We start from the raw sequence: 26,365 nt of genomic DNA on the forward strand, positions 1-26,365 counted from the left end.
AAAGCCATTACTCTTTACTGTCATTAGAAAAAAAAATTGCCTCTGAATCAACATGGGTAAAGGGAACAGAAAGTTATAAATTTTAGAGGATCTGAAGAGTGGGGAAGACCCTGGAACATCTAGTTTAAAAACAATCTGAATCATTTTTCTTCCATAGCAAGATTTTGGCCTCCATTACCTGGATGGTTGTATCAAGTCCAGACTTGACTGTGTCTGGAAATCACAGCTTAGGTCTGAAGAGTATCAGAGTTTCAGAGACCCACTTAGTGGCTGGGTTTTGTTTCAAGGTAAGTTTTAAATAAATACCTGTTAAACTGAAATTGCACTGTATTTAAGATATTCTCCCCCACCGCTTGGAATATGTGATATTTGCTTGCACTTAGGTTTGGCCACAGGCTGAAGATAGCTTACTTGTGTACAGTATTTTTGAAGTCACCTCATAAATACTAAGTTATAAAACCACAATGTAACTATCAAGTAAAACACCCAACAGACAAAGGGAGCTTCGATCTTTTCTTGACAAAAGGGAGTTATGGTGACTTTTCTATTTTGACTTTTGCTACCACAATTCCTGCCATCGAATGTGGGTGCTTACACACCTCATGACTCAGAAAGTGAGTTCCAGAAATGCAGTGCACCGTTGCCTTTCGTCATTACCCTGAATTGTCAGGTCTAACTTGGAGGCTTTAGGTTAAGAGGTAACAAGATGAGCCAGCAGAAGCAGAGTTATGGGAAGGTGGTGTGGGGCACCTGAGGGACCTGGTCTGGGGAATGGGCAGGGGTACAGAAGGACCTGTAGTACACACCCCATATCACTCCTCTCCAGGGAGCTCAAGCTTAGAGATCTCCTACATACCCCCATCCTACCTATCTAGTAAGGCCAGGCCAGGCTACAAAGTCTTTTCCAGAACACTGAGCATGATTTTTATTTTCTTTTAGGGACTGGCACCTTAAAATGTATCTTAACGAAATATAGCAGCAATGAGTGCAGACCAAAGCAAAGGCATGCTATCAGATATTTATTTATTTACTGGATTTATTTATTTACCTTTCACTGGGAAAGGTCCTCCCACAGGTCATGGGTCCAAAGCAGGAAAATTCCCCTTTCAGCCTTCTCTACTACATTAGAGCTAGAAGCCTGGGCAGACACCTGTCTTCCCAGCCTACACCCTCACACTCACTGCTACTGACTCATGACAGCTGGACTCTGAAGGCTACTCAAGAATCCCAATTGTTGCTATTGTTAATATTGCTGGTCCTTACTAAAAAAATTAAATCCCCCAACAACAAATCCTCAAAAAAACAACTGCCCAATAAACAAGTGGGCGAAAGACTTAAAGAGAAACTTCTCTGAAGAAAGAAGGATGGCCAATAGACACATGAAGAAATGCTCAACCTCCCTAGCCATAAAAGAAATGCAAATCAAAACAACATTGAGATATCACCTCACCCCAGTTAGAATGGCAAAAATCAAGAACTCTAACAACAACAGATGCTGGAGGGGATGTGGACAGAAGGGAACCTTACTTCATTGTTGGTAGGAATGTAAACTTGTTCAACCACTTTGGAAAGCAGTATGGAGGTTCCTCAAAAGACTCCACATAGAACTCCCCTATGACCCAGCAATCCCACTTTTGGGCATTTACCCAAATGTTTACAAACAAGACCACATTAAAGCTACCAGCACAACTATGTTTATTGCAGCATTATTTACCATAGCTAAGATCTGGAACCAACCCAGATGCCCCTCAGTAGATGAATGGATCAAGAAAATGTGGTATATATACACAATGGAATTCTAATGCCTCCATCAGAAAGAATGACATTGCCCCATTTGTTAGGAAATGGAAAGACTTGGAAAAATTATATTAAGATATGTATTTTAATGTTTTTTTCTTTCATGCATGTGTTTCTAACGCATTTATAAGATTATTTCTTTGTTGCTTTGTATGTCCCTCCCCCACAGTATAACCCCTGCTTTCACTATATTTGATGCCAGTATAACTTGTGGAGGAGATGGGGAAAAACAAGTCGTTTAAGGATACAGATGGACCTGTTGCAACAATGAGAAGTACAAGTTGTCATGTTGAAAACGAGCTTTACAATGTTGGTGCGGGGAGGGGGGGGGAAGGATTGGGACTGGGGGGGAGAGGGGAGGCTGGGAAGGGATGTGAAGGATAAACAAAGGAGGAGGCTGCAATGCTTGGTAAGAAATGTACGCATTATCCTGCCCATGTAATTGTAACCCCTCTGTACAGTATGTTCACAAATAAAATAAAATAAATAAATAAAAATATATTGCTGGTCCTTGCTGCTACTGTAAGGACTAAATAAAAAAAGGAGCTTCATAAACTGTCAAGTGACACATTCAAATACACACACATGCATGCACATGCACACACACACACACACACACACACACACACAAGAATATTCATATGCAAATGTCAAGTGTTGTTATTACCATGATCCTGAGCTATAAAGGGTGCCTGTTTGGTTATATTTGCTTTATAATCTCAAAACAACAGCTCTTGTTTAAGGTCCTAGATTCTTGGCTTTCATTGATGAGGGTGCTGCAGACCTGCAGAACACTGCCTGAGAATCTAAGTGCTTCCTGTGGGCTTCAGGGAGTTAAGACTAAGAGACGGTGCCCACCAGCCCTGCCCCACTCTAGCCTTCTCAACCCAGATACAATCAATCAGTTTGGGGTTCAAGAAGACACAGCCTCCTATGCCTTCTCGGGGGAGGGGGGCGACTCTCTGGAGGCATACACAGAACCCCAAACTATCCCCATTCTGGCTTGAGAATGGCTGCCTAAGTCTATAGACCACTCAAGGTTTCCAATAATCTCTCTCACTGAAGAATCTAGAAACGTGGGATTGCTGAAAAGAACCTCTAAAAGCATTAAAAAACAAAATAAAGAAACACAAAGCGCCCAGTAGTTTCTGGATAGTAGGATTCAGGAATGACTTCATACCTTACTTCATTCTACCTCTAAAATGGAGCCAGTCAGTCAGAGGGCGGTGGACCAGACTGCTAGAGTGAGCCAGGCACAGTTAGCTCACAGGTTCTGCCAACTCAGCAAGCTCTGGCACCTTCCTCCTCCCACCTCTATGAAGCAGAAACCAATGCCAGCAGAGGGGAAGAACAACCTGAGTTGTTTCCTGTCTCCCATGCCTGAAGAAAGAGGGGCCCCAAATTCCTTCATCTTCCACCAGGACTGAATGGAAATGGGCAAAAGGGACACAGGTAGCTGTCCATGCCAGCTGTCAATGGGGGCAGCAGCAAATAACTGACTAGCATCCCCCTAATCCTGATGGCCTAGGGAAGCTGATGACTGGCATACCTGTAGCACACAAGCCAAGGTTTTCCTTGGCACCTAGGAGAGATGTCCTACCATCTTATTTCTGCAATACCATGAAACCACCCGGTGAGGCTGGTGGCAAACTGCTTCAAGTCCTCTCATTGTAAGTGCTCAATTCTTAAGAGCTCTGGGTGGATACAGGAAACGCTAGAGAGGAGACTTCTGACAAGAGAACTTAATAAGAGTCTTCTATTTCCATAACAGCTCTCAATTCTAAAGGCACACCCTACTGATCCAGCCCTTTATTCTGCAAGCTGTTTGTTGTCTTCCTTTCTATTTTTTTTTTAAAGCATTCAACTAAACCACCAGGGGATCTAAGAACTGCTTCAAGAGAACTGTGGGGTTAGCAACAATTGCCAAGGAAACTGGAATACAGGGCCCCATCAGGTGGTGGCAGGTTAAGCAAAGAACAAATTAATTCCAAAGCCGCCTACGTTAACGTGTAAATACCCATTTAAAGACATGTATTTTAAGGGATGTGAAATTAAATTAGGATATAATTAAATTAAAAATTAATTTAATGAAAGATTAGCTCTTTCTTGTTAGCACTGATTATAGGATACACTTAATTATGCATTTGTTTTTATGTGGAATGCTTAAAAGCAAGTCGGGCTAATAACCTTCCACCCCCACAGTTCCCCAAATACCTTACAGTCGTTATTGGTACTTTCCTATTTGGCAGGATTGGAAGAACAGACATCAGCCCTACCATTTTACAGATGGGAACACAGAGGCCCCAGAGAGACTGCATACCATTGAAAAAAAATCTAGCCAAGCACTCAGGACTTCAGATTCCCAAAGGAATTTTCCTTCCTAGGTCACACTGATTTTCTAGGAATAAGTAAGTTCCAAGTATGAGAACTTTTTAAAGTAAAAAAAAAAAAGTCCATTTGGGGAAATAAAGATTTCTAAAACGGCTTGATTGTTTGTTTTTTAAGTTTGTATTTATGTAAGATTTGTTTGAGATTCCGGACAATGTTCTGTGTGTAAGACCTGGATGAAACTGTAGTTTAGATATATACATCAGCCATTTTCCTGAGCTTGTTTGCCAGTCTGGGCAGATCCCAAGAGGAAAGGGCAAAGCACTGCCCAGAACAGGCCCCAGGCCCATCTCACATTTTTGTCTCACCCCCATTGACTGATCACCTAGTTATCCTGCCTTCTAGCAGCCTTCTGGAAGCACCAGGGGTTTTTGGCCCTCATCACTGATTTTCCTGTCTGCTGTAGGAGGGAGAGACTGGGTCACAGGCCATCTTACCACACCAAGGCCACACCTGATAACACTGCTGCTCCACACTCCCCATTACCTACGCCAAAGCAAGATATCTGACTTGTTTTGCTTAAGTGGTGTTTTATTTTTGTAGTCCTGGCCTTGGGCATGCACTCAACCACTGAGTGAAGGCCTCCATCTTGAATTGTTTTGTTTTGTTTTTGAGACAGGACCTCACTCACTATAGCCCAGGCTGGCCTTGAGCTTTCAATCATTCTGCCTCCACCTCCCCAGTGCTGGGATTACAGGTGTGTACCACTGTGCTCAGCTTCTGACTTGACTTTTACTGAAGCCGCCAGATGCGTCCTGTAAGGAAATGGCCTTCCAACATCTACCAGTTCCTCCAGGCCAGGCACGTGTGGCACACATGACTTGGGACTCAAGACATTTCTAAAGATTTCAAAAACAGCTGACCTTTTGGGATGATGCCACTGATCAGATTCATGGCTGAATGGTGTTGGGGCTCACGCTCCCATTCCCATGCAGGTGGGAGCCTGCAGCCTTCACCTGGGAGGGAGTTCTCTCCAGGCCAGGGAAAGCCTCCACCCTCCCCACCAACACTTCCCCCAGCTCAATGGGAAATCTGGAGACTTCTAAGCCCAGTTAGGGCAGAAGCAGAGAAGCAGGCAGGGTCTATAGGAGCTGGCGTCCTCTGGCAGGTCTGCTAGTCTGGCAGTCCCTGCTCCATCTTGCCTCTGCTCCTTCTTTGGGGCTGAGCCCCACCCATTCCAGGGCCGCAGGGAGGGTGCAAAGAGACACTGTGTGTGTGTGTGTGTGTGTGGCTATTTTCTCCCCCACAAGAGCCTGGTTGGCTGCAGTACAGATGTGAGTTAATGGAGGGGGCAGGATTAACCTGCCAGTCACAGGCTCGGCAGGGCACAGCACAGCAATTGCTGTCACCTGGAAAAAGATGCCTTACCAGCGTTGGTCTAATCCCCCCTGGGGGGATGGAATGCCTTCCATCCCAAGGGAGCCCTTGCATGTCCTCACCAGGTTTCCCCAGCAACTAGCTCTGGGAGTGACGTCATAGCCAAGTTCTGGCTGCTTTTCTGGCCGAAAAGGCAGTCTAAGACCATACATAACTACTATATAATCATCACTGGGATAATATTAGGCTCTTCTTCCACTAAGTGCAACCTTCTAAATGGAAAGGAGGGCTCGGGATGCAGCCTAGTCGTGGGCTTGTGCTTGCAAAAGGCTGTGGGTTCAATGTCCAGCACTTTAAAAAAAAAGAAAAGAAAAGAAAATCACAAGGATCCAAATTTGCAGGCATACTATGCTACTCTAGGATTTAGTCCCTGGGAGCCAGATGGTCGTTTTTAAGGTTTAATTCTGTACATCAAGAACTTAAAAAGAACAATCTTGTGCTACCCACTCCCTACAAGTATATACATCTACATTTATATCTCTCTCTCTATATATATGTAAAACATGGAAAAATTACCTCCGGAGGGGGGCATTCTCCTCAATATCTTCCAGGGTCTCCAAAGATGATCTCTGAGAGATGAGGCGACGTCTGCAGACAGGAAAAACAAAAACAAAATTAAAAATTTGTGAGTTAACAGCTTCCCTGTGAAACTGATCAGACATCCCTGCAAACCTAAAACTCCTAAGCGATAAAGTCCATCAGGAAAAGAAAACAAAGAGCCAACAAAAGTTGTCTTTAAGAGGCTGCTTGGTCCCCCTCCTCCAGAAGGACTCTAGAATCTTCTGGTCTGGATGCATCCTGAGCATCACCCACTATATGGGGTTTTTTAGGACGATCACAAAAGCAACCCACTCTTTTTAGGCTTCAATTCCCCCTCCCAAAGACAAAAAAAGGGATGCCTCTGGTAATACAGGATATAAGCTGGGTGTTGGGTGGCTTTTGAGCATTAGAAAATACTGCTAAAGATTTGAATATCAGTGATTGAAACCACATAACAGATAAATATATTGTATTTTATTGGCTTTTATTAGTTATACAGGGAGGGGGTAGAATTTCACTGTTACAGCTCCACACATTTACACTGAATTCCAACTGATTTATTGTTGTTTCTTTGGTGCTGGTTGTAGGGCTTGAAATGAAGACTCTGGGCGCTGTCCCTCAGCTTTTTTGCTCAAGGCTAGCATTCTACCACTTGAACCACACCATTACTACCAGTTTTTTCTTTTCTTTTCTTTTCTTGCAGGATAATTGGAGATAAGTGTCTCATGAACTTTCCTGCTTAGGCTTGCTTTGAACTGAGATCCTCAGATGTCAATCTTCTGAGAAGCTAGGATGACAGGTGTAAGCCGCCAGCGCTGAGCCCAGTTGATTTAATTTTACAGCCATAGTGAAAGAAATCTCAAAACCATTAGGATGCGACATAACAGATTTTTGTTTTGTTTTTAAATCTGGAAGGACATAATTTCAAAAGTAACTAGAAACAAGAGTGGAAAACGTCTCAGACCAGTAAAAAGGAACTTCTCTGGGTTGCTAAAGATTGCATACCACCTGCTAAAACCCCCTCACAACAAGCTCCTGCCAGGCAGAAACAAGAATAGTCGCAGCTAACCAAGAATACATAGAAGCAATGTAGGGTGGTGGTAACTTTAAATAAGCCCATTTAAACAAAGACCATTTATTTTATAGCAAATTATTTGGGGGAGGAGGATAGATGCAATGTTTTGATTGGGTTTTTACCTTCTCAAGAAGATAGGACTAAAAATGGGACTAAGTTGGACCAAATTTAGGTTGAGAGCATGAAATGATAACCATGTTCTAGACTGTTCTAGAAAAATCATGGGTAGGGGGGCACTCCTGTATATTCACCCTTCCTTTTTGCTTCCTTCCTCCCTTCAGGGCTTGAACTCAAAGCCTGGCTTGTTTGCACAACATTGTTTTCTATCACTTCAGCCATGCCTCCAGCCTAGCTTTTTGCTAACTGGAAACAGAGTCTCTTGGAAGCTTTTCTGCCAAGAAAACTGCTTCAAACTTCAATCCTCAGCTCTCAGCATAAACGCACAAGCCATTGGTGTCTGGCTGTGGACACGTTTTCTTAACAACTACCCCTAAACTGTTTCCTTCAAGATTTTCTTCTTCATAAGACAAGCAGAAAGATTGTTTTCGCAAACTATTCAAGAGCTCCACCAATTTTCGAAGAGTTTCTCTTAATCCCACAATGTTTGAGTCCTTTGAACACTTCTCACCAACCCTCAGCCTCCCTGACTCTCCTCTGACTGTAACTGGTCTAATCTCAGACCCTCACTCGTCCATGGCTGTGTCCAGCACTTTCCCACATCCCAGCCACTATTTGCATGCGATACAGCAGCTCTGCATTTCCACTCTGCAAATAACTCACATGGAATTATCATTTGCACTATACGGCAGGGTCTCAACAGTCAGCCAACACAGTCCAACAGACAGTCAGACGGACCCAGCTCTTACGTGCAACGATGCAGAGGGAGACTGAGAGGGCAGGGAACTGATATTAAAGGAAGCCCATTCATTAGCAAACAGTATGTTCCTGTGTGCCAGAGTAACTCTGGAGGGCTCAACTCCCCCAAGAAACAGCCTTGCAGCTGTAGTGCTGTCTCACCAAGAATCTGCACCACCAATTCAGGCCAAGCCCTCTAAATCTCAGTTAATCATGGAGAAACTTGGCAAGCAAGCCCCAGCCACTCCAGGTGCTGGGTCTGGTTGATCGGGAGTCCCAGCCTGAGACTGGGTCACCATTCCCAGCCACCCACTACCCCACTGCAGCCCCCAGGAGCAGCCACACCACCCCAAGCATAGCTCAGTGCAGTCCACAAATGGGCAGGCCTACAGGCTAAGGCTCTGGGGCCTTTAAAAGCTCCTCGGTTCCTCATCTATAAAACTGTTCAATGATGGTAACTGAAAAAAAACAACAACACAAAATTGTCTGCGTTTCCATCCTTCCTGCAATCCTATCCAGCAGCACAGTCTCCTCCAAATGCCTGAGCCCACCAGAGACATGTGTTCCTTCCACACCGACACCTACTGCTTTGCACAATTAAATCCACACTCATCCACAGCAGAGTGTACTTAGCAGCACAAGTCCCACTTGTTGGGGGCACTGAGCAATGAAATGAGTGTCTACCCGTGGCCCACTTGCTCTGCCCTATGACCCATGTCTCCCAACAATTAAATAGTCATTTCAGTGCAGTACGGTAGTGCAGGCCGAGAATCCCAGCACTCAGAAGGATTGAGTTTGAGGTACGTCATAAGACTCAAAAAGAGAAAATAGTAAAGAATAGTGATTTCGATATTTCCTCTATGGAACTCAGAATAACATCTTCAGTTTTTTAAATTAGCAAGTGAAGTATTAGCCTACATATGCACACCTAAGTTGCCAATGCAGATAATATATCCACAGGCAGAAATACACACGTTTTCAAACCCCAGAAACCTCAACTGAGTCTGCCACTATGTTTTGGCACCAGGTGACATAGTGACATAGTACCTGAAGGACTGCCCTCCTTCTTCTGCCACCCTAAGCAGATCTCCGCAAGCTCTGTGGTCACTACATGGGTAGAACACAACCCAGACCCCAGCAAAACCTAGCCAGGTCCATGTTCTCCGTATGTCCATGGCCACCAGCTCAACCACTAGAACCTCCCCACACCCTGCCGCCCTGTGGGCCTCCCCTCCTGTAGTGTGGAGAGCACCCCCAAACAATTCCCAGAAACAAAGAACACCCTGCCAGGCAGGAGCCTCACAGGTCCAGCTGTCATTCTGTGTAGGTTTTCACTCTAGAAAAACAGATCTACCTATAAAAGCACAGACTCCATGGATTCCCCTGTGGAGAAGCTATTTCCAGCTTCTCCCACACTTGTTTTGAAAACAACCAAATTAGAATTTCTCTTTTTCTGTAGAGTAACAAGAAATTTTTGTTGTTTTTGTTTTGTTTTTCCTTGGTACAGATCCTGGGACTTGAACTTTTGGGGCCTGGGGGCTGTCCCTGAGCTTTTATTTTTCTTTTTTTCCCCTCATGGCTAGCCTTCTACCACTTTAGCCACACTACTTCTGGTTCTTTTGGTGGTTAATTGGAGATCAGAGTTTCATGGTTTCGAACTACGATCCATAGTAGCTCCTAAGGAGCTAGGATTATAAGCATGAGCCACTAGTACCTGGCAAGAAGTTGCTTTTTAAATAGAGCACAGTGGAAGCTGGCTGCCAATGACTCATGCCTGTAATCCTAGCTACGTAGGAGGTTGAGATCTGAGGATTGTGGTTTAAAGCCTGGCCAGGCAATAAAGTCCAGTGAGATTCTTATCTTCAGAAATGGCATGGTGGCCCAAATGGTAGAGCTCTAGCCTTGAGCATAAAGAGGCTCAGGAACAACTCACAGGCCCTGAGTTCAAGCACCAGGACAGTACAAAAATTGTTTTTTTGAAGGAGCACAGTTGATATTTTCTTCATGAGGTGAGTAAGTATAAATTCTCATTCTCTTTCTTTCCTCTGCCTCCCTCTCCCCCTTTACACCCCTCTCCCCTTTCCCCTCTTTCTCGCTCCTCTTTTTCTCCCTCTCCTTCTTCCTCCCTTTCCCTCTCCTCCCTGCTCTGTCTGATTCCTTAAAGGACAAATAATCTAAAACCTAAATGTTCACCTTTAAGTTTTAGACAGATGGCCATTCCTTCTTACTGAATAAAATGAAACCATGTAGAATAAATACACTTCTGAGCTGGAGACAGAGGTGGAACAGGGCCATTCAATAGAGAGAAACTCTCATGGCATCATGTGATGACGGAGTGCCCCAGAGCGGTGTTAACTCAGTGGTGCTCATCTTTAGCCCCACCCCTACCCAACAGATCTTTCCAAACTATACCATAATGTCTTCCCCTCACCTTTTGGCCTCTAAGCCTGCCCTTGCATATGGCAGCTAAGGGGACTTCATTGTAATTTTCATGCTACAAAATACCTCACAGGCTAAGATTTGCCATCTCCTTATCAGACAGTTACCAAACAAACACTTAGCCTGGGACCAAAATGGCAGCCACCTTAATAACCAAGCAGACACTCAGTAACAGACCGGTGAAAGCGTTACTGTCAACATCGTCAGATGAAAGTGTCTATGTGTAGTCTCAGATGGGGCGTACACTTCCAGAGCCTCATTTCATGTAACCATTATAAACAAGGATTTTCTGCTCTGTCCAAGCTTTTTTTTTTCCTACTCTGTCTACACTGTCTTTTTTCTCTAGCTGTCCATGATATAAGAGGCTGATATTGTTCACATTCAGTGCTCCCAACCCTGAAGCATCCAGACTCGGTTTTGAAGACTGCTTTAAATGTCTGACTCTGAGCAAGAAAGATATCATAACCCATAACAGCATGATGGTACACAGGAAGATGGAGATCAATTCATCCATTCATTGAGCACTCAACAGTTCATCTGTGCGTGAGGGAGTGAAGGGGGAGAGGGGAAGGGGTAGGTCAGGGCTCATTCAGTAGTCCTGTTACAATAAGTCCACTGACACTGAGGGCTTAAAGAGAGGTTACTTGGGCAAAGACAGGAAAGTTCCTTGACACCTGGACCCACCTCCATAGTGTCTGCCTACTTGTCTGGGTATGGTTGGATGAATGGGTTTTTTTCAGCTCTGGGTTTTTTTTTTTTTTTTTTTTTGCCAGTTCTGGGGCTTGATCTCAGGGCCTGGACACTGTCCCTGAGTTTTTGCTCAAGGCTAGCACCCTACCACTTGGGCCACAGTGCCACTTCTGGCTTTTTCTATGTATGTGGTGCTGGTGAATTGAACCCAGGCTTCATGCATGTTAGGCAAGCACTCTACTGCTGAGCTACATTCAGCCTAGAGACCTAGGGATTCTAATGAGCAGGACAATTGGTCCCACTGGGCCAAGTCACCCCTCCCCTCATGTCCTGCCCAGTTCAAGGGTGACACTCTCTTACTCATCTTAGTCTCCTCTATCAGCACTCTCAGGATGGCACGGCTCATCATCAGCCTTTGAGTAATAAGCTGCATGAGGCTCTTGCATGGTGCAGTGAGCAAAGGCAGGTGGCTACTGAGCTCGGGGAAGCCAGGGAAAGCCCAGCCCATTTCTAAGCATAAGCAGGTGGACGAAATACAGAATACATGTATGAGCAAAGACCTACTTCTATTGTTCCTGGGAGCAACATACCAACTTAAAGAGCAGGAAGGACTTGCTAAACATCAGGGCCAACCATCTCTCTGCTCATAGAAAAACCGATGTTCTCTGTGGATCTACTTTTCCCTAAGTGAATCCCCCCTCCTGACTGCCAGTTAAGTCATTGGAAGAGGTAGGAATGGCGTGGATACACAGAGCTCAACTCCACAGGTGTTAGGTAAGCTGAGGTCATGATGATTCCTCATCAGTCCAATTATGGTTTTGTTTAATCATAAAAATGAAATTTTAGTGTAGCTTGAAGATACCCATAGGCTTATACTTTACTTTTGCATTTGTGTGTTTTGCCCGTCAATGACCCACTTCCCTCCCGCAGCTGGGCTGTTTTGGAGACCACAGTGTCATTCCCTTTCAGGTATCCCTAAGTCAGGGACCCAGCTTAGCACAGAGTAAGTACCCAATCAAGACTGTTAGAATAGCATATTAACAATTCTCCCTCAAGTGGGAATTTTTTTCCCCAAAAGCTTTTATTTACTTTCCAAAGTTCTTACTTAATGCTTTCTAATATTAATGATCAATAGTGGAGATTGTGTGTGTGTGTGTGTGTGTGTGTGTTGGTACTGAGGCTTGAACTCATGGCCTGGATGCTGTTCCTTACATATTCCCTCAATGTTGGTGCTCTACCACTTGAGCCACATCTCCACTTCTGGCTTTTTGCTGGTTAATTTATAAAGATAAAGAGTCTCATGCACTTTGCGGTTGAGCTGGTTTTGAACCACAATCCTTAGATCTCAGTCTCCTGTGTAGCTAGGATTACAGGCATTAGCCACCAGTGTCTGTCTCTAACATTTTTAAGCTGTTGAGGTTCATAGCCTCCTGACCTTGTTCAGGAGGTTTAAGGTAGCATTGTGAACTGTGAACCTGAAGTCCAAGAGTCCCAATAATCCTTCATCAGAAATCAAATCAGTAACAGAGCCCACCGTCGGAGCCTAGCAGATGATAAACATGGCATTCTAAGGCAAAATGGCCTCAGTGATACATGCTTGGTCTTATTCCCACAGACCTCAAGCTTCCTCTGACTGCAAACGTGACCATGAGCTCGAGTGTGGCCCTCACTTCCTCACATGGCACCAGAAACTTGTTAGAGTACAGAAATCTCAGAGGAGAGGTCTGGGATCTGACAGGTCAGTGACACATGGGCTGCGCTGGGTCAACTAGACTGGGCAGAACCAGTCACACCAACACCCACCAGGGCTCTGGGCAAAGGGCAGCCAGTTGGCTTCCCTCCTGCATGGAAAAACTCCTCCCTGCCCAGCTAACTCACCTGAAGCCAGATACACACCAGGATATGGAGTCACAGGAAGGAAAACAGGGTTGTTTTATGAAAAGGAGTGGTTAGGGTTTTTTTTTTAAGACCCAAAACAAACAAAAAAGCACAACATACTGATTTTAAGTCTGGCTGTTTTAACCTCTCCTGCTGATAAATCAGATAAAAATTAAGTTAAACTCAATACGCCAAGGGTGATCCACTTGTTTAAATAAGATCTGTTTCTACATTATTCTAGGTGGGTCAAGAGAGAGAGACTAAATGTTTGCAGAGACTACAAAAGCCCTTGGCTTTTGTTCATTCTTGTTTTAAGGCTTTTTATCAGACTTGCCAAATTCTGGAAAACTAAGGTTGAGGCCGTATCAGTGTGTTGGGCTGCTGAACTGTGTTAGCTAGGATCTATTAACTGGCCAGTATTCACCTACACAGCCCACATGTCTACCGTAGCGCTGCTAACAAAACCCCATCATGTCAGTGGAAGTTCCGCAATACCCTCCAAGGCCAAGTTCAAGCTCCTTTGAGAAGAGAACCAAGAAGAGGCCAGGGAACACATAGACTTGACTACCTGGCCACTAGGAATGCACCTGTTTAGTCTCCCAGGACATTTTTGAAGATGAAGAAATCCAGAAGCCAGCCCAGGGCAACTGGCTGAATGACAGACAATGCTGCATTCAAAACTCACAGCTTAGCCTCATCTGGGGCACCTCCAGCAGGCGGTGTGCAGAGAAGCTGGACCAGGGAGAAGAAGGTTTCAAACAGTCAGGATCTGGAAAGAATTTGCAAGGCTGATATGAGAACTAACACTCCTCTTGCTGGAGAACATACTAGATTCCCCTTTGTGGGTATAAATCACGAGCAGGGTCCAAGCCAGGACAGTGTGAGGATGGGAATGAAACATTAAAATGGGGGAAAAACATACTTAAAAAGACTAGCTTCTCAGGCACTGGTGGCTCACGCCTGTAATCCTAGCTACTCAGGAGTCTGAGATCTGAGGATTGTGGTTCAAAGTCTGCCCAGACATTTAAGTCCATGAGACTCTTTACTAACCAGGAAAAAGCTGGAAGTGGAGCTGTGGCCAAGTGGTAGAGTGCTAGCCTTGAGCACAAAAGCTCAGGGACAGTGTCCAAGTTCTGAGATCAAGCCCCAGGACCAATACATGCACTGGTATGTTTTTGAGTAGGCATCAAGATTCAAGAACCAATCTGAGTGTTCCATGTAAACTCTATGGAAGCCGGCCAGGAAGGGCATCTGAGTATCTCTGGACTGGATATTTAGGCTAGAAAAGACCAGACGTGGAATAAGCAAGGGAGAAACTCAAAAGAGAGACAAGAGTTGGACCTGCAAGAGGTTCCCAGACCAAGGGTGTTGAGTTTCCAGGGAATAAATCAGAGACGGCTTCTCACCAGTGCACCTTCCCTTCCCAGAGGGAACAGAATAGGGCACAAATTAGGCCAAGGCATAAGAGGAATTCCACAAGGCAAAACCAGTCCCAGGGAAGGAGTGTGGCAAAAGCCAGGGGACAGATGATAGACTCCCAATCAGATTGTTGGGTTGGCTCCAGGAACCAGATAGACATCCTCCAGGGCAGGAGGCCACGGACTAAGGCCAACACAGGAGGAGCTGGTGTCCAAGTGCAAAGGGTGCAATGCAGTCTGGTGCTAGAAACTAAGGAGACCCAGAAACACTTGAAAGGTGCAGGGGTGGAGGGAATGGCAACCCAGAAACGGCTATGAGCTATGACAGCTGGGCCTTCTCAGCTCCAGTCTTCTTGGGAGCTGGTTCTATCCTGTACCTGCCTCCTGTCCACTCCCAATAGGGTCTCTTAGACATCACAGCCAGGCAATGAATTGCTGTTTGGGGGGGGCATCACCCTTCTTTCTTTCCCACATGAGGGGCAGTCACTGGAAGAATGCATTTATATGCTAACGACTTCCTCAGCCCGATACATATTTATATTTCATCAGGTGCCCAACCCTATGGGGTTTGTGGCCCAAAGATGGAAGATGTAGGAAAGAAAGCAAGCCAAACTCTGCCTGGCAGTGAGTGAGTACCCCTCCCCACCAGGGCCGAGGGTCCAGGTCCAGGGGAACTAATTTAATTAGAGCCAGCAGGGAGCCAGTCCGGCTGAGGGACCTTTAGGAAGCTGCTCTCCTAAAAGGACACTGGCATTAACTGTTCCCCTGAGTCTCTCCCCTTGGTTTCCAGCCTGACCTTTCTCTGTTCTAAAAGGCCTTCAGCAGCCATGGAATTGGACAGCTCAGAAACAGCATGCAATTATTCATAGCAAATTTGAGATTGGTGGGGTTTTGTAAATCTTTATTTTTCCAAGAGTCTTTCAGACGAACTGGATCCACACCAAGCAGCAGCTTACAGTAACAGAAACCGATGCTTCTTTCTTGTCTATACCTGGATTATCTGATTTGTATCTAGAGGCTTTTATTTGACATGCTAGGAACCCCATTTTATTTTTAAATTTCAAATTTTTACATTAACTTACTTTGTTATTATAAAAATGATGTACAGAGGCATTATAATTACATGAGTCAGATAATGACTTCCTTTCTAGTGTTTTCTATTCCCTCACTCTCTCCCAGTCTCTCCCTCCCATCTCTACCCATGAGTTGCACAGTTTACTTTCATCCGTGTCCAGTGAGCTCCACTGCTGCACTTTTTCACCCTTTCTAAGCCCTTAAGTTCTCTACCCTCCCCCACTCCTTCCCAAGGATATACACTTGAATATAACATATATAAATACAGCATCATCAAAACAAATTTTTTTGAAAAGGAGAGACTTGTTTCCATAACTTGGAGTTGATTTCGATGTATGTATTTCTCTCACAACAAATCAAAGGAAGGTTGGACAAATGGGATTGCATGAAACTGCAGAGCTTCTGCCTCGCATCAGACATAGCTAACAAGATTAACAGAAAGCCCACAGATTGGGAGAATATCTTCACCAGCCATACAACAGACAAGGGATTTATATCTAAAATACACTTAGAACTCAAAAAATTAAGTCCCCCAACAACAAATCCTCAAAAAAACAACTACTCAATTAATAAATGGGCGAAAGACTTAAAGAGAGACTTCTCTGAAGAGGAGATAAGAATGTCCAATAGATATATGAAGAAATGCTCAATTTCTCTAGCCATAAAAGAAATGCAAATCTAAACAACATTGAGATCCACCTCACCCCAGTTAGAATGGCTATAATCAAGAAATCTAATAACAACAGATGTTGGAGGGGATGTGGCCAAAAGGGAACCCTACTGCATTGTTGGTGGGAGTGTAAACTTGTTCAACCACTTTGAAAAGCAGTAGGGAGGTTCCTCAAAAGACTCCACATAGGGCTGGGAAGTTGGCTCAGTGGTAGAATGCTTTCCTTGCATGCATGAGGCTCTGGGTTCAATTCCTCAGCAGCAAAAAGCCGGAAGTGGAGTTGTGGCTCAAGTGGTAGAGCACTAGCCTTGGGCCGAAGAGCTGAGGGACAGTGCTTAGGCCCAGAGTTCAAGCCCAGGTCTGGCAAAAAAAAATCTTCACACACACAGTGCTCCTATGACCCAGCAATCCCACTTCTATAGCTCAGATATGGAACCAACCCAGATGCCCCTCAGTAGATGAATGGATCAAGAAAATGTGGTATATATACGCAATGGAATTCTATGCCTCCATCAGAAAGAATGACACTGGCCCCATTTGTTAGCAAATGGAAAGACTTGGAAAAAATTGTATTAAGTGAAGTAAGCCAGACCCAAAGAGACACTGGTCCCATGGTTTCTCAAGCATCTTGAATATACATTTTTCTAATTTGGGGAGGGGAAGGGAAATAACAAAATGCTGAAATAAGGATACAGGTTGACCCACTGTAACACTGAGATGTACAAGACACTATGTTGAAAATAAACTTCACAACTTGGGGGGAGAGGGGAGGGAGGTATTGGGGAAGAAGGAGGGGAGGGGAAATACAAGGAAGGGGGTAACAATGCTCGATAGAAAATTTACTCATAGCCTTACTCATGTAACTGTAACCCCTCTGTACAGTATCTTACAATAAATTTTTTAAAAAAATGTGCTTCTCCCATGCTTGGTCACCCATGCTTACTGCCTTTGTCAAAAGCTGAACTAGGACTGGACAGAGCTTCATTACTGGCTTCAGGGGTTAAGAGATGGCCTAGGGTGACCAAATCCTGGCTCAAAAGAAAAATGAAGAACTGGCAGCATCCTCCCCTACCTTAATCCCACCTGGAGCTGTGCCACCTGCTCTGAGAATCTATCCTCGGCATTTTCCAAATTCCTGGAACACTTTATATATTGACCACATTTGGAAATATTCATGTCAAAATTCATGTAAGCTAGAACATTTTATTATCATTATATTTTACATTCAGCCATTCTGGCTGCAGGTACCTTGAAGACAGATAACTGTTTCCTGCTATGAAATACCTCCAGTGACAAGTGTGTTAGCTAACACAGCAGGTATTTAATAAACCCTTAAACATAGCATGAACAATTCTGTAACTGCAGCTAGTTCAGGAGGGGCAAGGATGGAACTCAACATTCCCAGGGAGTCATATTCATATTTAAAATTTCAAGACCCTCCTCAAACCAGGTCCAAATCCCGAACCACACCTTTAAACATCATTTGGGATATTGATGTTCAAATTTCTTCTAAGCAGTTAAATGCTTCTTTTCAAAAAAGTAAATCTGAAACCAAATCCCAAGATATAGAAGATTGAAATTCCAAACTTTATAAGTGTTCTGTTTACTTCTAACTCAATTACTGTTGGCCAAGTGAGCTATGTTGATCATAGAAACAGACTCAGAAGGGATGGATGACATTTCTAGTCTAACGTCAAACTCAGCATCTCATTTGGGTTTTGTGGTACTGCTTGTACAGTATGGGTATAATCCTCATTGGCAGAGAAAAGCAAGTGTCTATGGTAACATTGCAATTTTTACACATCTCAGGACCCATTTATAGACTCAGCAGGTGAAGCTTAATTACATAAATGCTACTTATTCTGGCAGTATGAGTTAATTAGTGCATAGTTAAATAATTAATGCACAAGTCACATGAACATTAGGTTTTGCTATAGCACACACACACACACACACACACACTATTTTTTTTTCTGTATATTTTACACCGTAAGCTGGGCAGGTGGTTCACACCTGAAATCTTAAATACTTAGGAGACTGAGAGCTGAGGATCACTGTTCAAAGCTAGCGTGGGCAGGAAAGTTGGTGGACTCTCTATATCACCAAAAATCCAGAAGTGGAGCTGTGATGGCTCAAGTGGTAAAATGCCAGCCTGGAGTGAGAATGCTAACAGATCATGCCCAGGCCCCAAATTCAAGCCCTAGTACTTGTGGAAAAAAAGCAAAAGCCAATTTATATACAACTATGCATATGTATATTTTACATAATACATGCATGTTATATAGTAAAACTTAAAGTGTTAAACAGCTACCTCCTATGACCAACAATTCCACTCCTAGACATAATATAAGAGGAATGGAAATGTATGTTCCACACAAAACCTTAGCACATAAAGGTTCACAGCAGCACTATTCACAATAGCCAACAGGTAAAAACTCAAATATTCACCATACAAAGGGATGAAGTACTTGGTACCTGCTTGAAACATTATACAAGCCTTGAAAACATCACACTACACCAAAGCAGCCAGTCACAGGAGACTACACAGCATATGGTTCCATTTACGTGAAATGTCCAGAAAAGGCAAACCCACAAGAAAGCAGATTACTGGCTGCATTGAGTAAGGAAGGGAGAGAAGGAGGAGGGGGAATGACTGCCAATGACCGTGGGGCTTCTTCAGGAGGTGATGAAAACTTTCTAAAATGAGACAGTGGTGATAATTGTACAACACTGTGACTTCACTAGACACCACTCAACAGTCTATTTTGAACAGATGGCATGTGAATTATATCTCAATAAAGCTGTTAAAATATTTACAAATGATATATAGAAACTATGTGTGTAGAATGTGTGTGTGTGTGTGTGTGTGTGTGTGTGTGTCGGGAAAAACAGTCAGTGGGAAGGAATCAAACATTTGTAGAACTTCCAGAGCCCTGGCTGCAATGCCAGCCCCACTCTGAAAAGTGTATGTGGCTTCATCTCTTCTTACCTAGGCTACAAAGAGTAGGAAGGTTGAACAACACACTCAGGTCAGAGCTAGACAGTGAGGGCACAAACACTAAAGACTAGGTGATCATTTTTCTAGTTTATCCCTTTTTTAAGAACATGGGTTTGGCTGGGGAACTAAAGGCTCATGCCTGTAATCCTAGCTTCTGAGACCTAGAGGAAACTAAAACCTGGAGGGTTACAAGTTCAAAGTTACCCCAGAAACAGTGAGAAGTGTAAAATAGGAGAACAGTGGTTCTTGGCCCCTAAGGCAAAAAAGCAAGATCTTAGCGGGTGCTGGTGGCTCACGCCTGTAATCCTAGCTACTCAGGAGGCTGAGATCTGAGGATCGCGGTTCAAGGCCAGCCCGGGCAGGAGAGACCGTGAGACTCCTATCTCCAATAAAACCACCAGAAAAAACAGAAGTGGCGCTGTAGCTCAAGTGGTAGAGCGCTCGCCTTGAGCTGAAGAGCTGAGGGACAGCACCCAGGCCCAGAGTTCAAGCCCCACGACCGACAAAAAAAAAAAAAGTAAGATCTTATCACGTATATCAGAGTACAACAGGTTGGAGGTGTGCTTCAAGCAATAATGTGAAGTTCTGAGTTCAACACCTTAGTACTGAAAAAAAAGTGGGTTCAATCTTTCTTGTGGGTGGTTGTTTCCAGACCTTGGAGGAGGCACCAGAGGTGGGCAGACCCTCAACAGAGCAGGGCCAGGTGGTTACATGTGCACAGATCCCCACTGAATGCCCAAACCTCTTCTGCAACCAAGAAGCCATCCACTTTGCCTCGATTCCTGCCCCGTCTACCCTTTTTCACTCTGCACCCTTCCTGAGCAAACAGGAAGGGGACTCAGGATTTCATTTTCTAGCTCCCTTTCCTGGCCTCTGTGAGAGACACTCCCCATGACTTACTTTCTTGAAAGCGACTCTGGTTTTTCAGGACGCACCCACTAGCACCTTTAGGAATCTACAGAGGGGGCAAAGGAAGATAGTATACAACCCAGAATGCTTTGTCAGCGTCTGCAGGGCATTTTAATTCTTTTTAACATCTCACCTAGAGCCTTTTGAAGACATATTATTAGTGCAACTGCCTCACCGTATACATAATTAGCAACCGCAGTCTAATTACCAGGCCGTTCAAGAAAGTCAGTCTTCAGCAAGAGACCTAGGCCTCAAGCCATGTGAATAGTCTTAGATTTCATGTGGATTCTGCTGGTTGGCCTTCCTAGTCCATCTCAGAGGGCTGAGAGGCCATTTTATGTTGGTCCTTTGGTGTGATACCACGTGGTTAGAGACAGAATACATTCTTAATGACTAGGAAGGGTGTGGGATAGACATACCGTTTTTTAAACCCATGTTTTCAGAAAGGAACAAACTAAAATGAATGCACTGGTGGCTCACATCTGTAATCCTAGGGCCTTAGGAGGCTGAGATATGAGGATTGTGATTCAAAACCAGATTAGACAAGAAAGTCCATGAGACTCTTCTCTCCAACCTATGACTCAAAAAAAGAAAAAAAAAAGCTAGAAGTAGGGCTGTGGCTTAAGTGGTTGAGTGTTAACCTTGAACAAAATGCAGCTCAGGGGAGTGCCCAGGTACTAAGTTCAAGTCCTAGCTAGCGTGCACGTGCGCGCACACGCACACACACACAGAGCAATCCATAACTACACTGTCCTTACGGTGTTTAGTGATGTTGTTTTTTTATGGTGAGATCCTGCAACAGGGCTTCTGGACCTCTTAGGGGCCCTGGGAACATTCAACGTGCAGTGTGCATGTGTGTGCCCACATGTGCATTTCCTTCCCTATTTCCTGGATGAAATCATCCCTGGAGAGAGGAGAAACCACTATTATTCTGCAGTGTGGTTTCCCCAGGAGTGGTGACAGGGCTTCAGAGAGAAACGACTCCACGTGACAAGCAAGCTGTCACAGTTACCATTATCACTATCGTCACCAAAGACTCTGATGTTCAATCATGGGTCTTGAGAAATGGAAGACATGGCCCCCTTCTAGGTAGCTCCTGACCTCGTGTGAAAACAAGGCAAGCCCAGACACAGGTAAACCACTCAGAAGCAACCCTGCCCACCAAGCCCTCCAGAGGCAAGAGAGCTGGTGTGGCACAAAGGGAACTTCGGTGTGTGGTCAGACATTTCTTCTTTACATGAAAGGCTCAGAACAGATCAAAATCAAGCAGGCCGGGGCTGGGCGCTGGTGGCTCATACTTGTAATTCTAGCTACTCAGAGGACTGAGAGCTGAAGGACCATAATTCAAAGACAGTCTGGACAGAAAAGTCTATGAGATTCCAACTCCCATTAATCAGCAAAAAGGAGGAAGAAGAGGTATGGCTCAAGGGGTAGAGCAAGCTGTGAGCAAGCTTGACTACAAGTGAGAAGGCTTGAGTTCAAATCCCAGAAAAAATAAGGCAAGCCCAGATCACACGCTTGTATTAATTTGGGGGGACAATATGTATTAAAGCCTTCACAGATACTTTGTGTTAGGTTCTTACTATTTCAGTGAGTCTTATTCTGACTCCCACTTTGTATCTGGACAAACTTGAGTTCTAACATGGTACATAATTTGTCCAAAGCTTTAGACCCAAGAGATGGTGGATGGATGAGGCTAAGTCTGAGGACCCATTTTTTTTTTTCTCTTTGAGACTCTGATTTCTAATTAACCATCAAAAAGCCAGAAGAGGACCTATAACTTAAGTAGTAGAGCATTAGCCTTGATTAGAAAATGCTCAGAGATAGCACTCAGGTCTCAAGTTAAAGCCCCAGGACTGGTAGATGCATGTAGGCATGCATGCATGTAACACACACACACACACACACACACACACACACACACACACACACAGATCACATTCTTAGTTGGGTGTGATGGCTTAAGCCTGTCATCCTAGCTACTTGGGAAGTAGAGATTTTGGGATCATGGTTTGAGACCTGCCCTGGGCATAAAAGTTCACAAGACTGTCTCTCAACCAATGGTTTTACATTGTGACAAGCACCCATCATCCCAGCTATGGGGGGAGCACAATGCTGGATGCAAGTAGTGCACACCTGGCAGCCCTGTGACAAGAGGAAGAACAAATAGTTGGATCAAAGCCTAGAATATCATAGGTGAGACCATACCTTGAAAGTAACCAATGCAAAAAGGCACTAGAGGTATGGCTCCAAAGTGGGAAAGCATCTGTTCAGCAAGTACAAGGTCTCTAGTATTAATACCCTACCCTAAAAAAGCATGTTTGTTTTACATGTAAACCTACAGAGATAGCAGCTCACTGCACAGTGAAGAAATGAAGGTGTCTTTCAGATGAAGAGAGCTGGTAGAGACGGGGCTGCTTGTCTGAAGACCACAGCTATAGCCATGTCCAAGCAGGAGACAGCTGCCTAAGACTCCCTCTCCCCACCCCTGACCCGAGAGCTCGCTCCAGCTCTGAAAAAAACCCTCAATTTTCCTTCTTTTTAATGGACATCTAAAATGTATACTTATTTATGGGGTGTCCTGCAATAATTGGATATATGTATCCAACGTGTAATGATCAAATCAGGGTAATTAGCATTTCCAAAGCTTCAAACATTAGGCTTTCCAAAGGACCCCGGGGAGAGGGGGGGGTCAGGGGGTGGGGCCTCTGTAGGTCACACCCCCCCTTCAAGGCCCTTCAGGACTTATTTCAGACAAGGGCACCAGTGGCCTTGCGGGTGCCCTGCCAGTCCTTTCAAAGTCTTAACAGTTCTACTCAAGTTGGTTTCAAAAGAAGTGAAGCTCTTTTAACCTCAACTTCAAAGCCTATTTTCAAGTGAACGTTATTTTTGCTAAAGAAACAAAACAAAAAGCTTTATTACCCCTACGAGGAGGAAGAATTATTTGGGTTTTAAAATATAGACTTCAGAACCCTGGGCCAGGCTGGAGGGGGCTCACTCTGAGAACACGAGAAATAACTCTGCACTGCTGGCAGAGGGGCAGCTTCTCTGGAAATAGCTTGAGATTACATGAGGAATGTGTTTATGCCATCAGTAGATCCAGTCTCCATGTGACTGGGGTCTATGGAGATAATGCGTGCATACACCTTGAGGAATTCTGCAAGGAAATCCTTACTTACAGAGGGGCTTGGGAAGATCTGAGGAGGGTGCTGAGCAAGCTGGGGCACCTTCTGAGACAGGAGAAGGGGTGGCTGGAGAGTCTCATGTTCTATAACTACCTTGCCTGAGCCACAGCTTCACTGCAAACCCAAATTTATTATTACGATACCTATAATACTCAACATTTTTAACTTTTGTTTTTTTTGGTGCCAGAACTGGGGGCTTGAACTCAAGGCCTGGACATTGTCCCTTAGCTTTTTCATTCAAGGCTGGTGTTCTACCACTTGAGCCACACCTCCGCTTCTGTCCTTTTGGGTAGTTACTTGGAGATAAGAGTCTCACAAATTTTCCTGCTCAGTCTGGCTTCCAACCATGATCTTCTCATCTCAGCCTCCTGAGCAGCTAGGATTATAGGCCTGAGCTATTGGCACCTGGTTCATTTTTACCATTTAATCCTCCTTAGGTGCATCCATTGTTGAGCAGCTATCACCAACACTGGTCTTCTAGAACTTTCTAATCTGCATCCAGAGGATGCTAACTTGCCATTTCCCTCCTCTGGGCCCTGTTACACATGCTGCCTCTGTCAATTCAACCACATTAGACATTTCATCTAAGGGGAATCCCCAGCCTCTGCTCATTTCATTTAGCATAGTGTTCAAGGTATCTCCACACTGTAACGTGTGTCAGAGCTGCTTTCCTTTTTTAAGGCTGAATGATATTCCATTGTATATGTAGACCTCATTTTGTTAACATCTATCCATTCTTTAGTGGACACGGGTTGTTTCGACCTTTTTTGTTGGAGCACAGGTGCACAAATTCCATACTCACTCTCAGGACAACTGCGATCTACCGCCTCAGCTATCCAAGGTTACCCCAGGTTGGCACCGAGGAGCCTCTGATGTAAGAGGACAGAGGCAGCTTCAGGACTCTACAATCTGGTCTGTCCCCAGGAGCAGGGAGCTACCAACTCAGCCTCTCCATGGTGAAGTGCTGCTTTAAGCATGGGGGTGGCCTGATGACTTCAATCCCTAATGGTCTCTGTGTCCTCTCCACACACGAGTCTTGGGTCATATCCCTAAACACGGGCTCCCATCCCACCAATGAGGTAGAACTACCTGCTGAGGTCCCCAAGGGCTACCTGTGGGCCCCAGGAAACCCTCGCCAGACACCTCCTCCTCCTCACCTTCCTCTTTCGCCTCCCTGCACTCAGACCTCGCACGGGGCCATGGCAGCTGCATGTGGGCAGGCAGAGCCACTGTCACCTCTCTGGGGATGTAGGGAGCACAACAAATAAAGGCCCGATGAATGAATGACTGAACAAACCAAAGTAAAAATAACTATATAAGTTAGAATAAGTAGCTATGTAACCATGAAAGTTATAATCAATAGATCTAACCACGATTCTACAGTCCTTCTGAAGGGATAATAACACTGAAGAGACAGGCATCTGGTAAATAAAACAGATGCAGAATTCCTAACAGTTCTTGTAAAACACTGGCCCATAGCTAGACCATTCTCCACACAGAGTGTGAAGAAGCCCCAGAGGCCAGCCCATCCCAGATCTGGGTCATGTGGCTACATGAGTTTCTAGTCATGCAAGGGAAAGATTCAGGATACCTCCAGAAAAAGGCTGGAAAGTCCTTCCTTCCTTCCTCCCTCTTTCTGGCCGTGTCCCTGAGCTTTTGTGATCAAAGCTAGTACTCCCAGCTTTTGGGTGTTAATTGGAGATAAGTGTCTCATGGACTTTCCTGCTTGGGCTGGCTTTGAACCATAATCCTCAGATCTGAGTAGCTAGAATTATAGGCTTGAGCCACTGGCACCTGGCAAAAAAAAAAAAAAAAAACAGAATTGAAATTACCACTGAGCAAGTATGAAGATATTAAAACATACTCCCAGAAGATTAGGAAAATAATTTCCCCTGATAATGATCTTGAGACTGGTTTCATGGTGTGAATCAAGCACAAGGCAGGGGTGATCTGGTTTCTGTCTGCAGCCCCCTGACCTGGCTAAGTGCTTGAGAGAGTGTGGTTTCGACTCCTGGTTTGCTTTACTATGAAAAGGGCCACAGCCAGGGAGTCACATGCGGCGTGGAACCCCAGGAACCTTGGTGTCTGAGGAATGGGGCTCCGTGCCGCCTCTCACAGCCACACAAGAACACTCACCACGTACCACCGGATTGAAAAAGCCAACTGACAAAATAAAGCAAAGTACATGATGTCTGGTCTCAATTTTTCTTACAAAAACAGAATCTCTACAAACACCATAAAATATTAAGATGTGTTGTAGTCATAAACTGATAGGTTGAATTGAAACCTCTTTGTTTTAACTACTTAAAGATCATTAGAAACACTATAAATTGAATCTCTCTCTATACACACACCATAAAATATAACTGACAACATGTTCACATGTCCTACACTGAAGTACTGGCTGGACACCTCATGGGGTAGATTTATGGGTCTCTGGGTCAGAGGGAGAAAAAATTGTTTTAAAAAATGTGCTTATTATATTACAAGATGGAATATGTGTCTGTGTGTGCACACAGACTATATGGCATTCTGGGTAGTATTAAAGAATTGATTGGTAACTTTTTTTTTTTTTGGTCATGGGGCTTGAACTCTGGGCCTGGGCACTGTTCCTGAGCTCTTCAGCTCAAGGCAAGTGCTCTACCACTTCAGCCACGGTGCCACTTCCGGTTTTCTGGTGGTTTATTGGAGATAAGAGTCTTACAGACTTTCCTGCCCAGGCTGGCTTTGACCTCAATCCTCAGATCTCAGCCTTCTGAGTGGCTAGGATTACAGGTGTGAGCCAGTGCCTGGCTGGTAAGTAACACTTTAAAATATAACAGGTAGTCATTGCAAACAAGGGAAACCATGGGACCTATGTTTCTTTGGGCCTGGCTTACTTCACTTAATATAATTTTTTCCAAGGCTTTCCATTTCCTAACAAATGAGGCAATGTCATTCTGACAGAGGCATAAAATTCTATTGTGTGTGCGCGCGCGTACACGCGTACACACACACATACACATTTTCTTGATCCATTCATCTACTGAGGGGCATCTGGGTTGGTTCTGTATCTTAGATATGGTAAATAAT

At 44.5% G+C, this 26,365-nt stretch overlaps 1 protein-coding gene across 1 annotated transcript in view; it reads right to left on the bottom strand.

Moving 5' to 3' along the window:
* Cables1 (Cdk5 and Abl enzyme substrate 1) overlaps positions 1–26,365 on the bottom strand; it is a 96,452-nt gene that overhangs the window by 47,919 nt on the left and 22,168 nt on the right. Inside the window, exon 3 of the mRNA XM_013014818.1 lies at positions 6,079–6,150. Within this exon, the coding sequence (XP_012870272.1) occupies positions 6,079–6,150 (72 nt within the window). The remainder of the gene's footprint in view (positions 1–6,078; positions 6,151–26,365) is intronic.

Source organism: Dipodomys ordii, unplaced genomic scaffold, assembly GCF_000151885.1.
Source record: "Dipodomys ordii isolate 6190 unplaced genomic scaffold, Dord_2.0 Scaffold25, whole genome shotgun sequence".
NCBI classification, from domain to species: Eukaryota; Metazoa; Chordata; class Mammalia; order Rodentia; family Heteromyidae; genus Dipodomys; species Dipodomys ordii.